General features: G+C 40.6%; 1 protein-coding gene across 11 annotated transcripts in view; it reads left to right on the plus strand.

Moving 5' to 3' along the window:
• ZMIZ1 (zinc finger MIZ-type containing 1) overlaps positions 1–18,838 on the plus strand; it is a 307,061-nt gene that overhangs the window by 242,586 nt on the left and 45,637 nt on the right. For all 11 annotated transcript variants that reach the window (XM_026855129.1, XM_026855130.1, XM_026855128.1 and 8 more), the window contains one exon: positions 11,642–11,786. In XM_026855129.1, coding sequence (XP_026710930.1) covers positions 11,642–11,786 — 145 coding nt within the window. The remainder of the gene's footprint in view (positions 1–11,641; positions 11,787–18,838) is intronic.

Consider the following 18,838-nt stretch of genomic DNA (forward strand, 5'->3'; position numbering starts at 1 on the left):
CCTCCCTCCCGCGGCTGCATTGCTCGGGCCCAGTCGCCTTTTCAGTGGCTGAGATGTCAATGAGGGGGGAGGGAGGGTTAGCAGAGCTGCCGGAGGAATTGATTCTTGTCTGCCTGTCCGAGCAGCCTGTCTGCGCAGCAGCACATGATACGGTTTTGCACAATACCCCACTAATGCCCTAGTCAGCAGCTTCCAAGGGAAGAACAGTATTGGGGGGGGGGAAAAAAAAGCAGTCCTCTGTCCCTCTGTGAGCCGCAGAGTGCATGGACCAGAGCTAAATTTGGAAAGCTAAAGCTTATTTTGTGCAAGATTATTAGAATTATTTGGGTTTCCAAATGCATTGCTCTCACACATGTACTTATTTGCTGGCCAGCTTTTCCACGTGACTCGACTGGATCCAAATGCAGTTGTTATTTATAGATGGCAAGAGCAGTGATGGCATTATCTTAGAGCACTCCAGTCTTTAAATTATAGCACTCATGTGCAGGAAGAGGGGGGCCAGATGCCCTCTGTGAGAATTTAGGCAGGCTGCTCTTCTGAAAATGTCTATAGGATGAGGTGGTCATGAATAACCCTTTCCCTCTTCCCCCTTTTTTTTTTTTTTTTTTTTTCAGATAGGGAAAAGAAAGGTATTGAAAAATCAGTGCAGGCTGTGATTTCTACTGGCTTCTTCCCTATATGCATGTAAAAAGCAATTAGCCATGTTCATTTTTTTTTACCTCTCCCCTATTCCATAGATAACCTATTTCTACCAATGTAAAACCATAAACATTCCCCTGAAGACAAGGAAGCAGCAATTTCTAATCTGTCTAAAACTAATGTTCATACTTAGGTTTTTAAATGAAGCAGTCTCGTGTTCAAAACCGCTGTGTGCTTGTAGCTCAGCTAATTGAACTGAGGCATGTTCCTGTGTACTGGAGCCTTGTCTTTGGATACCAACTGTGCAGAGAAACAGCTGCTGGTTGCCGCCTCTGCGGAGTGCTGGGGCCTTGGTGCTGGGGCCAGACTCTGAGATGCAGCAGGAAATTTCATCTGACTGGGGGAAAAACAGAAAACAAAACCAAATAAATGTGTGGGGGAAAGAAAAAAACAAACAAAACCGGTCAAATCAGATTCCTGGTCATGTTCACAGGGTGGTCATGTAAACAGGTGCTTCAGCACAGCAGGGAGCTTGCAAGCCACAGCAGGGCATGGGCACAGACAACAAAAGACAGGGCTACCTGAAGGCAGTATTGCTGCTGAACACTTCGTATCATGAAAATACAATCAAAGTAATCTGAAGATCAGGGTAGGGTTATTTAGATGTTTCTTATTTTACGCTAACTTGAGTTTTCTATGTGGTCCTAATCATAATAGAGCATAGATGATTTGCTAGATTTGCTGTATTGGTAATAAATAAAAAACACAGTGCACATTGTGTCCTAAAAGGTATTAGAATGCTTTAACAAGACCATCCATGTCTCTCAAAGTCTGCTCCATTAATAAAACCATGTTTGAGGTGAGAAGTGTCGATTAGCCCAATGGACACACTAGAAGAAACAAACTTAAAGGGTACAGAAGCCTTTCTCTTGCTCAGGTTAGTTTACCAAGTTCCCAGTGCAGCTTGGGAATGATTATTTGGCATTTAACTTCAGTATGTTAATTGAATGTTAATTAATTAGTCAGTTCTGAAGAAAAGGTGATTAGTACCAGATGAGCAGAGCAGGTTGCTAGTAAAGGGAAGATGACAGGGTTGGTGGGACACACATGGAAAATAGAAGTAATGACTTTGTTAGAAAACTTACGCATTAACAGGGCAGTGAGATGAGAAACAGCTCTGCCTTGAAATTGCAGTGCATGCACACATCTGTCTGCTCTGTATTGTTGGAACATAAATAAAACTCCTTAGGCTGAGTTTCTGTTTGCTGATGTCCTTAACTCTTTTCGTGTTGAACACATAGATTATTTTATACACAGTTGTAATTTTCTTTCAGAATTAAAACCAATATGCAAGGATAGGGTCAGCGTGCTTTTAGCTCAGTTCTGTTCAAGCAGAGAATTTGTATAGTGTGAAAAATGGTCCTGGAACCCCCAGCTTTGAAAACGAACATTTTTTTTCCTTTAACACTTAAAGAGAAGTTGGCAAAAGTTGTATTAAACTAATTGTACAAAAATTAAAAAAAAATCTGAGGACACCTGATAAAACATTATTTTCCCATAAAATGTAAAATAATGTAAAATTAAAGTAGGTCAGGACTGCAGAACCAAGAAGCTGAAGTTCCTAAAATAGCTTTTGGTTCTTGTCAGAAGTTCTGGCTGCACACTGTTAGCTTTGGAAACATGCTTCTGCAATAAATTCTGGTTGTGTGGTTTCTGCATTTTTTTTTTCCTCTTGAAAGTCTCTCCAGATGTTTTACAGTTGCTGTTTGAAAATGTTCCCTGGCAGGCACAGAGACTGTGGGCACAGAGTAGTAACCTCTTGATGTGGTGGTTGTGGTTTTTCCTTGCAAAGAGAGGAAGGTGTATGATCCTCTCTGTTCTGGGACTTGTTCTGTCACAAATGGTGTGACCTTCAGCACATCACCTGCTCTTGTTTTCTTTCATCTTAAAAAATTTAGCCAGCAAGCCATGTAGCTGGATGGCCACTTCAGCAGTCTCTGCAGGAACTCTCCACTCTGTAACTGAGATGTTAAGTATTTTTTACATTTCTTGTCTCTTTGGAATAATACCTAACCTGTGTCTTTTCTGTCTCTCTGTAATTATATTGTGGCGCTTCAGCTGTGGATATGAATAATGTTTTATTACTCAGTAAATCGGAATACTGCTGTTCATCTTCTCTCTTCTAAAAGAAAACCCAAAAACCAACCACCCAACCAAACGACAGAACAATAAACCAAAACCCATAGTCCATGCAATCTTTTCTTGCAGGTTATATTGGTAGTGTGTTTCCTAGTCATTCTGATGGCTTTTCTCTCCCTCTCTGGCTGTACATTGTGATGGGGTAGAGAGAAAGGAGAACTGTGCATCTTTCAGACTTGGCTTCCACACTCGAGCAGCCAAGGAGGCTGAGTTTTCTCCGGCAGCACAGCTCGGCTCAGCCTCTGCACCACTGCTGCCTTTAGCTCTGCTTCAGAGAACTGCCTTTGGAGATGGTTCTCACCCTGTTGTTGGGAAGGTGTGCAGTGTTGTACTTTATACTTGTCCCTGTTGGACATAATTTCAGACCACTTCTCCCGCTTTTCAAGATGATTCCAACACCAAATTTCTGCAATGAAGTGATGCTTCTTTCCTGCTCGTGCCATCTGTAAATTGACCCAAAACATGTTCTAGCCTTTTGTCCATCTGCATCATGGATACCCATAAATGAAGCATTCAGTAATTTCAGACCCAGAACTAGTGCAAAAAGTCATCTGATAATGCTCATTTCTGTTACTGACAGTTGGTTTAATTAGTAAGCTTAAGTTTCCAGCCATTTTTTACTGTGTTCAGCTAGACATAATTTCCCTTGTTTATTTGTAAGAATGATACATAAAGCAGCACTGAAGTCACACTAAAATCTAAGTAATCTGTGCTCAAGGTCTCTTGTCTGCTAGTGTACAGATAGCTGTCATGATTTGTTCCTGAAAAATTCATTTTGGTTGTTACCAATTTTTTACTTTATTCTTGGTCCTTTTGAACAGTTTGGGTTATTTTTCCTCAGCTGGAAACTGGACGTCCAATTCTGCAGCTATTCCTTTTACTGTTTTGAAGATAGCAACTACATTTTCCCTTTTACAGACTTAAATCACTGTGCTTATTGTGTATGAGTTCTCTATGTTCAAACTGGTTAAATGCCTCTGGTATTTTTTTCTGGCATGTTTGGGTATTAGTGGTAGTGTTAGATCAGGAGTTGTTTACAGTAATAATTGGAGGGCTCAAGATGAATTAAGTGAAACTGAGCCTCTCACCTGCAGGTGACCAGTTTGAATCTAGCCAAAGATGGGTTAAAAGTGAGTCACTTCCATTTTTCAGATGTCTGTATTGTGTGTGAAATCTGTTGATGACTAGAACTGGCATTACAAAATAAAAGCATGCAGCAGTAATGAAAGACACTGTTGTTTGAAATCTAAGCAGTGAAACCAACAGTTGGATGAGTAAGAAAACAAGCACTCTAATGCTATTGGAGTGCATTTCCTTTGGAAGGCTGTATCCAAGATTCACTTGCTGGTGGCCTTTCACCAACTCTGTCTTCTCTTTATAATGGAGCATGTTTTCAGATGTAGCAACATGGGTACAGCTAAGCCTAAATAAGGTGCTTACGTATTTTATCTGGATCCATGCAGAGTGTTTTGTGCTTGCCAAATCGAGCCATTGTTGCTATGTTTTGTAATGTATTGCTTCAAAGTTAATGTAGTGAATCTGGTAAGATGTTCTGCCAAGTTTTGGTGAGAGTGGAATGAAACTGGGAGATTCTTGGTTCCACTGAAGTAATGGGATAAGGGTAGCAGGATTCAAATCTGTGTCTCCAGCAGTTGGCAAGAGGGTTTGGGGAAACCATATATATATATATATATATATATATATATATATGTGTGTGTGTGTGTGTGTCTTAAAAAGTATTTGTGAAAAGCTAAAGATATGCCAAGGCAAGCTGGACCCATATTCAAGACCAGACTTGTACATGGTGTTGCTGTCATGCAGCAGCCTTGAAAGCACATGCTAGATAACTCAGGTTTGCAGTACAGGTTTTGTTGAAATAAAAGCTCTGTTAATTATTTTGATATTACATTCAGTTTAATTAGGCATTCCCCACGTTATCTATTTTGCTACAAAACTGCATGGTGTTTGTTTTTTTAGTGATAATACATAACTGTATTGTAGATTCTACTGAGTCAAAGCTGGGTATTTCTTCAGGACACAGCTGTAGCTGTAAGTAAGGAAGGAGGCATTGGGGATAAAGGACATATTACTAGTGGTAGAAACACTGTTTCACACTGTTGAACCATGGCAGTTGACTTTGTGTTCCTGTTGCAATTAACAGGGCAGTTCATGCCTCCCAAAGCAAGGTTTGAGCCAGCTGCCCCCTTAACTCTGCTGGGGAATTCAGTTCCACTCATTCTGCTGTTTGGTTGCTGGGACTAGCGCTTTTTAAACCTGTGTACGTTTGGAGGTGGTACCGGAGATACAACTTGTTCTCCTCACCACTAGTAGAGCAGGCTGGTGTTTGTAATTCTAACTTCAGATAAAATCAGTGAGTTTAATCTAACTTGTTTACTTGAACTGTTTAAGCTAACATCACGGATTTTGCCTGATGGAGAACAGCAAACACAGTCCTCAGCTGCTTCAAAAAAGCAGCCAGGTGGGGTATAAGCCTCTTGGGGTGAGGTGGGAGCAAACACCTGGGAGCAAGGACTGGCTCTGTGCCGTGGGCCCCTGCATGCAGAGTGGGCATCTGCAGGCAGGCAGGGCAGAGCAGTAGGCCTGGGAGGGAGGCGTGGACTCCCTGGGAACCACTGCGAGTCCACGTTGAACAGCCAGACTGCTGAGAAATGACTACTTCTGCTTTGTAATTGGTGTTATATATACTCCTTTTGTGCTCTCAACATTGAGGCAGATACAGAGCAGAAGCTGGTGTAATGACAGGGGTAGGGCTCATCTGTCGTAGGCTTAGGACACTAGCCGTACCTTGAATGAACTGAAGAGGAGGGAAAAACCACGTGTACTCTGAATCTCCCCAAATGGATAGTTACATCCTATTTCCTTTGTGGCCTTGCTGTCCTGCCCTGACCCACTGTCCGATGGGTTAGCCAGCCACTGCCAGGCTATGCTGGAGTGTATGAGGAGAGCTGCAGTAAAATCAGTTCTTGAAATAGGTTGGCATGAACGGTTTCTCCATCTCTCTCCATTTCTCAGTTCTTTAAAAGCAAAATGGTTTTTAAAACACGAGGAAAACATTGGATTTACTGATTCCCAAAACTGTGGACAAAGATTCCATTCTTTTAGTGCAATTGAAGTAATTTTTCTGATATTACAGTGCATTGAGCATTAGGTATTTAACATTTTTAATATATATTTTTCCAAAGAGTATATCGGCTCCATTTTTCTGTGTAAAAAGAATAACGTTCTTAAACAACAAGACAATAATTATTTCCCCCCTTTCCTTCTCTTCACTGCTTCCCTTACCACCCCACCAAATTATCACACTGGATGATTTATTAAAACTGTATTTAAATTGCAGTCTATACAGAAGAGGCTAGAATGACCACAGTAGCTCTGTATTCTACTTATCTGGAATTCTGCATGTAAGAAATAGGAATTTGTTTCTAGGAGTAATATAAACTTAATGGTTATGATTGTGAAAAAAAATGCTGTATTTTCTTACTTATGCTGTAAATACCTTTTCAGTCAAATGCATTTCCTTCTGAGACACAAAACCGAACTAGTGAGACAGTGCTGAACAGATAGTTCTCTGAATCAAACTCCTCCTTTTTTTCTAATATTTTCATTGCAGTGAGTAAGAAATACGGGTCTGCCAGTCTGCCTATTGAACTATCTGCTGCAGCTTAACTGCAGCGAGGAAGCAGTAATCCTATTGTGCTCCTCCAGCAGTCTCCTGGGAAGCAGACAGCATTGAAATTACAGAGCTGTTGTCCTGTCCCCTCCTCACCTGTCTTTGTGGTTGTAAATATAGTGTCTGCCTGTAAATAACAGTTTGCTGCACCTTTAAGCCTGTTCCCTAACAAGAGTCAGTGATTTACTGAGGTGATAAGCTGTAACTAATACTAGGGTAGCATAATAGGTAAATAGATTAGCACCATGCTTCTCTGTATCTTGCTTTCTAGGGAGCCCACTGGCTCATTCACTCAGAGATGCTTACTATGGCACTTTGCACGGTAAAGTTAAATCAGTCAGTTACAGGATTGCAGCTGTTGGTGCTGGTGTGGATGCAGCTAATGAAATGCATTAGTGAATCTATGGGGTGGCATTGATTGTTTAGCTTGTTTCCCTTCCCCTTTCTGTTCCGGGGCCCAAAAGGGATAGTAATGGGTTGTACCAGTATTCGATGCCATGGCTATAAACTGTCCTTCGAGGTCCATCTTCATCATCTATCACATAATTGTTGCAAGTACAACAGCATCGTTTGTCATCAAGAAGTAAGAAGCGGTACAGGTAGCCTGGGCATGATTTGTGGCTTCCCCCAGCTTGAGCTCCTTGGTTTTTCCAAGGAAAGGGCCCAGCACTTCCGAAGCAGTTGTGATGCTACTGCTGGGTTCTGGGCACCCATGACTTCGAGGGATGGGAAGTTGCCACAGAGTGGGCAGCGGAGGCCTTTGTTTATATATTGCTTGGCAGGTTTTAGGCACAAAAGGGCCTTCTCAGGAAAGGAACAGTACTAGGGGATGTGGCCAGTCTTAATAATTGTGCCGCAAATCTTGTGATATTTGGCACATTCTTAAAGACATGGCTCCTAGAGGTGGGGGATTAAATAACAATTGCTTCCTTTCTCTTTCGTGGTTGGAGAGAAATGCTTGAAATGTGACTTGAGCTGAAGGGAGAAAAATAAATCTTTACCTTTCAGCCCTCTCCCTCTCCTTGTCCCCAGGATCCCAGTGTGGATACACTGTGATATCTTAGGATTTTTTTCAGCGAAAGTGTTTAAAACTGTTGGAGGCATCCAGAAGGACATAAAGTGTGGCCAACTCTGGGTGTATGGGAGTATTTATGAGTATTTTAAGGAGAAGTCGGTCACATTCTGTGCTGAGACACATTCTTGCAATGTCTGGTCCTCTTCCGAGAAAGGAGTAACAAAAATGGGACTGGATAGCAGCAAGCTGAGTATCTCTGAATGTTTTTTTTCTTGTGTTTCCTTAGGGAAACCCCTTGGTCTCCTTGTAATTGAAATTTTTCTTATTTTTAAATCTTTCTGGTTTTCTCTATTTCACAAATGTGAAAGCTGAAGCTGCTCATTCTGTGTTGGTTTCTTAACACAGTTGTCGTTAGCAAATCAATATTGATTTATTCCTATGAAAATACATCAACGCTTAAAGTAAAACACAATCCCATTAAGAATGATACAGGGCTTGCAAATGGAGAAAAGTAGGTCAAATATTGCACCAGTCATCCCAGAGTGTGCCCCTTTAAGCCAAATAAATGTGTGAATACACTTAAACTGTCAACACGTCATTTGACTGCTGTTATTATACATCTTTTGGCATGAGCTGGCAGAGCCCTCTGCGACTGAAGAGGGGTTGAAAACAAGAATTCTGGTGTATTAACCAGGTTGCATTTTACACCTGGGCTGCATATAGGGGCATGGGGGGTTGTACGTTTAAGGATTTTTCTTTCCCCCCCATTGCAACAGTTGACTTCAACTTAAGCAGGAAAGCCACATCATTATATGCAAGGGGCATTGTAGCAATGCAGCACAGGAACAGGATTTAAATCTGATCATTAAACTGCCGCAGCAAGAGACTGCAAGAGACAGTGTGGATGGTCCATCTGCAAAATCTGTGCTCCTATTGTACAAGGAGGAGGAGGGGTGGAGGGGGGAGAAAAGCAGCTGCTTGGCTGTGCTATGAGAGGGAGAGACTGTTGGCACCATCTGTAGCTGTCCTTTGTGCTTGCTGCTTTATCTGTTCATTATAGTATGATACTGAATTTCTTGTGCTTTGAGTGTAAATGAGTTGAGATGTGCCTAATACTGTCAGCATAAAAAGCAGTAACTAAGTACACTAAAGATGAATAGTGTAATCTGTAAATTCGTTTTGAGTTTGTTTCATCTTGCTTGAATAGCCCAGGAAGTGATGTTCTCCAGAAGCCAGCTGTACCAGATGTGGGGGGGGTGTTTATATATATTCATCTCACCAAGTGGAAAGCAAAGCAGTGGAGGTAGATGGGGAGAAGGGGGCCACCCCAGCATCCTCCTTAAGAGGATTCTTGCTCCTGCTGAGCTGGATAGAGGGGGACTGGTAAGTCCTAGGTGGCTACAAACAGCTCTGTTTTCATTCTGTACACAAACACTGATGCAGAGAAGAGAGCAATTATACATGGTACGAGTCGAAATGTCCCAGGGGAGGAAAGGTTAAACCTTTCCATAATGAGTGCTGTGATAGGGATGAGTAAATTTGCTGTGTTTTATACCTGAGGTCTCTCAGTTTCTAAAAACATGAGTCCTCTCCAGATAACTTGTAGAATTAAACTGTCCAGCTTATCTTGGGACCTCTTTGTTCTTTGACAGCTTACATTTCACCTTTATAAATGTGTGTGTTGGATATTGATGATAATAACTCATTAAGATTCTTTTCTTATCTTCACCTCACCAAAGCAATGCCATCTCATTGGCATATTCCTTTTCTGGGAGTTACTTGGCTTTTTTTTCCAAGCAGGTTTGACTTCTGTTTGCAGATTCATGCCCTCAGACCCATCAGATTTGTTGCTTTTTATCTTATTTGTCAAGTATATATAGGTGCACAGAAGGAGCAGCTCCCTCCTCCCATCAAAGCCTTGTTTAAGATGGACGATTTCCATTTGACGCCATAGTAACTACACTCGGCTGTGGAAGTGCTCAGCATCCAGTATTACTCTGCGACCGCTGCGTTTAGCGTTCAGCAGAACACTTTGTTTGTGTTTCTCAGAGCTCAAGTGGCCGTGGTGTGCGGGAAGAAACACTGCGAGGCAGGGATTTGTATCCAGGCAGCTGGAAAAGGGGGAGGGGGGCCTTTGTCACTGGCACATTAGTAATGATATGCCAGGGATAAAAGGTGAGTATAATTTGATCAAATGCTTGTTGACAGATTCCTTGGCTAATAGAGAAGCAGCTTAGACTGACACTCGTTGCTGGAACATTTCACAGGGCTTGGGGGAATGATTTCTGTAAGTTACATGTGAGGCTGACGATTTCCAAGTGACCATATTTAGTTACATAAAGAAGCAGTGTCCCCTTTTTGTCACAGCAGAGCTCTAAAATGCCTCCCTAAACACCGCTCTTGACCTTCCACTTGACAAATGCAATGAAATTGCTACCTCTCCTTTGTCCAAATGTGTGATTAATTCATAGGAATGGCCCAGGCTTTAAGCATTTTTCTTGTGTGGCCGTTAAACTTGAGAAATCCCAATTGTTTCTTGTATTGAAAAATCATATTTGTGGGTGTTCTTGGTGAAGCAGGTTCCTTCTTTTCCCCACAAATATGACTTAACAATTACTCTCTTTGGAATTTGTTCTAAGTATGTGTTAACAGTGCCTGTGAGTAGCTATTGGAAAATGAAGGTGGTGTACCCTGAAATGATAGTTTGCTACTGCTTATGATTATGTTATTTGGTGAAAAGACATCCATTAGAAAAATAAGTGAAAATAAAATCCTCAATTTTAGAGAATTCTGCATTTGTCTCTTTTAAACCTAAAATTACATGTAGAGCTCTCCTCCTTTAAATCACTGTGGCAGCTTGGCTTTTGAGTAGTCTTTGGGTTCTCACCTACTTGTGCAATCTGTTGATTTGTGTTTGGTTCATAACACCTCAGGAAAGCACTTAGTTAAAAATTAAATATGAAGCATTTTCTTGTTCTGAGGGTTTTTAAACTGTACTTTAAAGAAGGAAAAACCCCAAGCTTCCACTTGAGAACATTTCTTCAACTACAGAATTTTGCAATTATTCTGCACTTCATTCCAGTGAAACTCTTCACTGTGTCATACCTTGGCGACTTTTTACCAGAGCCACTTCCGATGCTGAAATTGAACAGGCAATTGAAATTGAGGCTCTGTCAGGTGTTGCTGGAGGCTTCAGTGGGTTGTCTTGGCTGGGTGTGCTCGCGGAAGCCAGATTTCACCTGCAGTCACTTTCTGAGGCACTGCTTACTGCAAAGTTAGGTGGTTTCTGTAAGAGGTTGATATTTTCTGAGTGTGGGTGCGTAACAAAGAGGCCACATTTTCAGAGATAATGACCCCTTTCATGTCTTCAGTTAGTTGCAAGCTTTTCGTCCCTCTAGGAACTGTCTGCATCTTCATAGTTCATAAGCATGATTTTCCTGTAAGCACAGGATTAACCATCATTGACCAGAAGATTATGCACATAATGGAAATACACATTTAGGGGTTGTGCTGGGTCGAATATAGATTTAAGTGCCTAACTTTGTATCCATACATCAATATGGCCATATTCGTCTGTTTATCTATTCAAGACTGGTAGCTGATAGCAGTTTTGGAAATGAAATCCCTGCACATGGGTTTCTCTTCATGACTCTCCAATTAATATTTTGCACAAAAAGAGCGGAACAGAAAAAAAGATCTTGTTCTTTGCTCCCCTCTGTGAATGATGTCTGTATGTTTCTGTTAAAGTTTCTGTTAGTGTGAAATGAATTCTTCTGTGTCTTTTTTCACTCACAACAGCTATTCCATGTCCTTGGGCCTCACCCATTCTTCATTTCTGTGCTGCTTGGCTCAGACAAGTTCTCTTAGACTGTGCAAAATGTTTGTAACTTGTGTAAAAACATTACAAAGATAGTGTAGGGCAATTACAGAATCAATTTCATAGGATAATAATGTGTGTTGTGGTTTGTGGACAAGCTTTTCACTGCTGGGGTTTGTCTGTTCAGATTGTGATTCTGGTAACAGTAGCTTGCATTTTTACTCAGCTGTGCCGGTTCTTTATATGTGCCACTTACTGTCACTGTGTTCTGTTTGCTCAGCGCTGCTTTCGTCGTGGTGTGAGGAACTGGGACGGCTCTTGCTTCTTCGCCACCAGAAAAGCCGGCAGAACGATCCCCCAGGGAAGCTACCCATGCAACCCCCCATGAACTCTATGAGCTCCATGAAACCCACCCTCTCTCATAGGTGAGTCTCAGCCCAGTGCGTTGGAGCAGCAGTCTGTAGAGATATACCCATGGCAGATCTGTTAATTGTAATGCTTGTTCCCATTGGCAGAGGTAGCTACACTGTTTCATGCGCTGAACAGCACTACAGACAACAGGGGAGCTATAGTTACAGCAAGTACTAAAACTCAGGTTTTGTCTTTGCTATTGCCTGGTGCATAGTGAAGTGACTCTTCCGTCTTCAGATCTGTGCTCAGATCAGGTGGGCTTGCTTTCAAACCTCAAGTTGTGCCCTAGAGATAAACTTCTACAATGTGTCTCTCACCAGACATTTTCCTATTGTTAATTTAAATACAACTGGCTTTTCTTGAGGATGACAACATTTCACTGGTGTTCTGTTTTGTGTCATTGGTAATGTATACAAAGCAATTGTACTGTGGGTGTAGCCATAGGTGGGAGAACGTCCTGTACTGCCTTATATTAGTTGAAGATCACAAAGCGTTTATGTTAATTTGGAGAAAATGTGAGCATTAGAGGACCCTAGAAGAAGCTAAAGATGTGAAGCCTTTGATTACCACATTACGTGGAGGAACAGTCTTTGTAGTTCTTGTCTGCAGAGCCTAGGTCAAGGCAAAAGCTGAAGAGTAAGTGTAGACAGGATTAAACATTCATTTCGTCCTTTACGTTTCTGGAAGTTTTTTTCAAGGCTTGCTTTCCCTCAGCATCACATTAAAGAAATCACAAATAATATAAGTTATTTTAGTGCAGGATACTTCTGTTAGTAAAGGATTATAAGAGTGCGAATGAGGGTAAATTCCTTGTACCTGGATTCCATGGCAGCGTAAGTAACTTGAACTTTTGTGCTATAATGGAGCTTAGGGATATCTTTGTAGCAATGCGTTTGCATGTGTGAATTCTTCTGGAAACCACCTTTGGTTTTGGGTTGGGGGTACTTTCCTTGCTATTGTTGTGTTTTTGGGAAAGCCGTGCAAACGCTATGCCTTTTATTATATCCCTTGCTAATAAAGTCCTTTCTTGTAGTATAACTGATAAATCACTGACTTCGGAGTACTGGGATTGCCTCTTTTTTCAGTTGTTTATGAAATGATCATTTGTAAACACACTTAAAAAGAAAAAACAGAAAACCTTCTGTTCTAAAATAACTTCATTTTACACTTGGGAGAAGCTTTGCAGAAGCCAAGGTGAAATTAGTGGCCAGTCTGCAGAGAAAGCATGGTGCAGTGTATACACTCTCCTAGGTGGAGGTTTGTTGTTTTTAGATGCCTGATTCTTGTCTGACCTTTTAGCCTCTGTTCCCCTAGAGTCTTTAAGGGTGAAAGCACTGTTGTATCTCACAGGGGCTGTGCTGCGTTACTAGGCACAATTCTTTCATGGCAGTTTTCTACTGAAACTCTGTTACATGTCAAAAAATAAATACTTCTGCTATACCTAAGTACCAGCATTTCTGGCAGTACCAGTTTACCCAGTATTCTCCCTAACAGTAGAACTGCAGTATCCTGCTCAGTATCAAACAGTCCCTGTAAGTTTCTCTTGAGTATTGCCCTTAAAATGCTTTACTGATGAAGACACTGGGCATCAGTTCTACTGCTGTTTACCTATGAGATGCCCCTCTAGAAACATTATTTCTGTGGCATAACTTCTTATCTATAATAGCTGCAGCAGCCTCTTAGGGGTTTGGACTACCTGCATCACTGCTTCAGTGTGTGCAGTTGTCTTGTCTGTAATTTAGCCATAACTGTGACTGCTCAAAATCTCTCAGGTGGTACATTAGAGTGAGACATCTTGTGCTCCAACTTCTTTTCCCAGCTGGAACTGTTTATTTTCGTGGATGTTTTATAAACAATCTAAAGGACAGTAGTAAAGTATGGGGTGAAGAAGTGAGTTTTCTGTTTGTTTGAATTAAACAAAAGATGTAAAGCCATCAAGTACAATCGCAGTGATAAACCAACATTTGTATTTGCATTAGATTACGTTTGGGTCAAAAGCTTAGTATTAAAGATCACAGTGACTTATCTAGAAATGACAAGGTTTTTATGTGAATTCAAACAAAACAAAAAAAAAAAAAGGTAATACTTTGTATTTTCTACAAGCAATGTAGATAGCTACTTCCAAGTTTTGTAAAAAAATTAGATATGACATTAGAACAATAAAGAACATATTCAAGAACCTTACGTAGCTTAACAGAGCTATATGGGATAGGATATATGTCAGCCACTGAATATCACTAGACAAAAAAAAAATCCTTCCCCTGTCATGGGACTATATTGAGTACTTCACACTGAGCTTTTTCTGCTCTTGCTTTTACTAGCAACAAAATTACCCAGAATTCTAGTCAGGGACTAGACTGTGTACCTGGCACTACAGAACCCACAGCTACTTAGTCTCAGTGTTGAAACAGGGCTCAGCTATTTAAAATAAATTCTGACTCAGGAACGTATGACAAGAATCTAAATGTATTTAAGAAACTGTGGGCACATACACTGGAGGGAATTCAGGTCTGGCCTGTTTTTAGAGACAACCATTTATTTTTAAAAAGTTAATTGAATTATGGAAAAAAAATGAAGTAGACAAATCAAGGAAGGCTTTGATAGTGATACACTTTGTCAAATGCACTTACAGAGAGCAGTATATAAACCATAAAAGGATGTGCACACATGCAACAAACACTTTCAGAGTATGGACTCTATTGTGCTAATTTCTTTCTAAATTTAGGTTTTCATTTAACAGAATTATCGAGTGTTGCATATAAACAAAAATTCAGCTAAATACTTACTTCCTAATGTAGGGCGGTTGATTGGACTACAAACTCCTCTACTTTATGAACAGCATGAGCACTGGATTCTCAAAAAAATCCTCAGCTTTTTTTTTTTTTTAAGTCAGTGCACTGTAACAATAGGTCAAACTTGAATGTGAGATTAATTGATGTTTTAAAATTTTTATTTTATTTTTAGACTTTTTTACTGATTCGTGTGGGTAATCTTCACTTCTGTACTCAAGGACCAGTATGAGACCTATCCATCTCCTTAATCTTGTATAACTTCTAATTTAAGCCCTATTTAAAGCATTATGGGGGACTTAAGGAGAGCTGGTAGTCTTTAGACTGGCCCTTCTGCATAAAAGTGAAATTTCATGCTTGCAGGTAGTAATGTAACTTCTTCATGTTGTTTTCCAATCTGACATAATGTCTGTAATAACAGATACTACTCAAGGTGACTGATTGTCTAAATGAATTTAAGGTCTTTGACAAATGTAAGTACAGATTATTGTTATTATGTACCTTCCTTTGCTTTGATCAAATTCCTACTTAATGCTTCATTGCATTAAGTGGTGGACCTTTACATGTGAACCAAATTGAATCTTGGTTGAAATGGGTACAGTTTCCATCAGTCCCAGCGGGAGCTGCACCCTGGTTCAGTTTAAGGTGGATCTGACACATGCAAGCCTTAGGAGTCGTCTCATTTCTTGCATAGCTTCTAGTAAGCTTACTAGACAAAGTAAGTTTACTTTGTTAACAAAAACATGGGAAAATAGTCAACTGTTGGTTGCAGTCTGGTATGTTGTCATGAGCATCGTTGTGTTCTAAGTATCTTCTCTCTTGCTCCGAATTTTGGTCTGCTGTATTAATTGCCAGCAGTCTTGCAGTTAAGTGACCAACAGGTAGTAATGTGGTTATAGGGCAGTCAAGCTTAATAAAAAATATGAAGATAAAATTAGTTTTATCACAAATTACTTAGCACTAGAGGTTTTGAGAAAATTAAACAGTAGATCAAATTAAGTAGTGATTCAGTATTACGATAGGTGCTTTATTTATTATCATTACTGTTTTATGTTCAAGCAATCACCATAAATACCTTTTATTGGTTAGACTTGCTTTATAAAGGGTGATTATTTTTGGTGTTTGGTTTGTCCTTTTTTTCTTCTAGTTTGAATTTTTCTAAGAGCTGAACTTTCAGCATTGGTAGGAGCTCTTGGAAGAAAATGGCAGTTCTGTGTCTGAATTTGTACTGGGTGGTTAGGACTGTCCCTTACATTGTTTCTTAAGAATCAGCAGTGATCTGTCTACAGTGTACCAGTAAAAGAAGTGTCAGAGTTTCTGCAAAGGTTCCCGCCTTTTCAATTTTGCCATATTAGGCAGTTTTGACCAACTGTGAATAGTCACTTTAAAAATATCTGGATGAGAGAAATGTTTAAAGTGTAAGGTCAGGTGCAGGATATACACACCTCCATGAAAACAAGCACAGTGTGTGGGTTTTAGACATCAGTTTGAAGTTGGGGATCACTTCATTACTGCATGTGGCTGTGGCATACAGGAACAAGCTTTGCAAAAGAATTCAAAACTCTTCAGGTGAAAGAGAAGATTGTTTCAAAGCCTTTTCATCTTTCTGTTTGTTGAAGTTGTGAAATAAATATAATTAGGGACTGAACAGATGGTAAATCCTAATATGAGAGAATATACCCAGTAAAGCAACCTGTATCACTTCTGATTCTGCAAGAACAGCCTCTCTTTTTCTTCTGTCTTCTTTTTTGTCAAGAAACATTAAAATCCACCATCAGAAGAAATTAAGGGGAAAGTTCAGAATCCAAAAATGTTTCTGCAGAAGTGCCATTTCTTAGAGAAAAAAGAAACCTCAGGATTAATTCAGAACAGTATTAAGTAAGGCCCTGACACTCTAAGCATGATAAAGGACAAAACTAATATCTCAAAAAGTACTGTCCCAAGACCTGTTTGCCCATCTTGTCTTCTAAGTGAAACCACTGATACTGGTTTCAGCAAATACAGGGATATGAGGAGGATGGGGAAGAAAACCTTGAAAGAACGTTGAAACTAAAAGGAAATGGTTAGTACTCTCTAGTTGAAAACTGATGATGTGTAACCATTACATTTAATAATTAAATGTAATATTTTCATGTGGAAAAATCTGCGTTTTGTTTTAGGTGGGAGAAGTTTTTGGTCAATTCTTGTAACAGGAAAGACTGAGAGACATGATCTCTGAAAACAATAAATGGGCAGCTTAACTTCTCTTCAAATATGTATTCTTCACATGCTTGGTAAAAGGTTATAGAATAGGGATCATCTTTCACTGTGTGTACAGCACCTTGCAGAGATGTGAAAATAGGGCTTCTGTATTGATTGGAGTCAAAGTAAGCACTATTGCAATAAGAATATCTAGCAACACAACTACTATACTTTTGTGATTTTTTCTGATAAGTACATGTAAGTGTTACATACTTAAATTTTTTTCCTCTAAGCATTGTATATACTACATAAAAAGTTTTAGGGTTTTGTTTTGTGATTATTTTTTTTTTAATTTAGAAAGTGTCTGTTGGTATTTTTAAAAATCCTGATAAAGACTTAAGTAAATATCATGGGTATGTCTGCTGACTGAGGCAAAATCTGACTTCAGGCTTTGCCCTGTCTATGCTGATTTTTAAAATATGATAACTAAAACCTTTGAAAATACAGCTATCATTCTTAACGTTTGGGCCATATTGAACATCCAATTCCTGAAAATGTCTCATTGATTGGAATTTACTGTTTAGTAATCATCACAGTGGTATCATGCCCTTTACATGTGGGTTGCTCTCAAAAGCAGATGATTTGTGCTGAGTCTAGGTGATTTTCTTCTTCCAGTGTGTTGTGAAGGTTCCTTCTGTCACTTATTCTCAATGAAACGTACTCATTTCTGACGGCACTGCAGTTAAAATCAGTCAGCTGTGGCAACATGCCTAGTTTTTACCAGTTTTGACTGTCAGTGTGATAACTGCATGGTGGCACTGGAAGCTATACCTTGCCTAGCTCTTTGACCCGAAATTCATTAAAATCATCGGCAGTCTTAACTGGACCGAGTGCCTTCGGGTAGGGAACATCAAAAGTGAGTCAGTGCCCTTCGGCCACGGCAGCTCCAGGTCCACGCGGGAGGTTTAGCATTCCTTCCACGAACAGCAGGGCTGGGGGAGGGATGGCCCGTGGTTCAGCACAGGATGAGTGGGGTGTGAGTAGCTGTTTGCTGGGTACCCACGCTGTTAGCATCGCGCTCCAGCCTGCCTGCCAGGAGGTGACTTCTAAGCAGGGAGGGAGTTTTACAGTCTGGCAACGTTTTCAATTTTCAGTGGAGTGGGAAAGAAAAAAAATTACCGGCATAAATGATGGCAAATATCTTGTCTTTTTAAAAGATTTCTGTTCTTTTGACAAGAGGAACACAGGTGTGTATTTTGTCTAAACCCTGATCTTTTTCTTGATGCCTTTTCTTTGCATGTATCTGTTATTCATTCAGTTAGATAAAAATGTGACCCTCCACAGGATTTCCCTGTAAATAGATTACAAAAGGAGTGAATTCCTGATAAACGATTTTGTCATTTTTTTATTCGTTATTCCCATACACTTGGGCTCTCAAGTCTCTTTAGTATCACAATGGGAAGAAAAGGAAATCGTCATTACTCTTTCAAGTGATGGAGGGCTTTTCTAATGGTGTTCCTAAAATAAAATGGGTTAGAAATTCTTGTTAAAGAATCCCTGACTGGTTTTTGCTAGAGATGACAACAAAGCCTGTTCAACAGACAGAGCACATCAACAACCTGTGCAGATGGGTTGGTGACATTAATTAGATACCGACAGCGCCTTTAGCAGGACTCGGTGGTTTCTTCCCGTGAAAGGGCTGTTCCAGTAGTGAGGAATAGCACACCAGCCGGGGCATCTTCTTGCATGTCCTCATCTCCACCAGGCTGAGAATGCAGGGAAGGTACCACGGTCTGTTTACGCTCTCTGTTCCCACTTACCAAGTCAGGGGAGATACGATGTGATGGTTTGTTCGTCCATGTCACTGTCAGCAACAGCATTTCCAAACAACTTCGACAGGCAGTGTGTCGGGAACGGCTCTGGGAGACGTTTCTCAGACCTGCCCTGTATGTGCCCGAAGCGCAGCCGTCCTTCACCGGCGAAGCCGTTTAGTCGGGCTCCCCCTACTCTGCCCGGCCTGGCCCGGCGGCTGCCCCCCGGCACCCCCAGCCAGACGGCTCCCGTCCCGTCCCGTCCCGTCGGTTTCGGCCCGGTCG

This window comes from Athene cunicularia (genome assembly GCF_003259725.1).
Source record: "Athene cunicularia isolate RWA chromosome 9 unlocalized genomic scaffold, athCun1 chr9_part1, whole genome shotgun sequence".
NCBI classification, from domain to species: domain Eukaryota; kingdom Metazoa; phylum Chordata; class Aves; order Strigiformes; family Strigidae; genus Athene; species Athene cunicularia.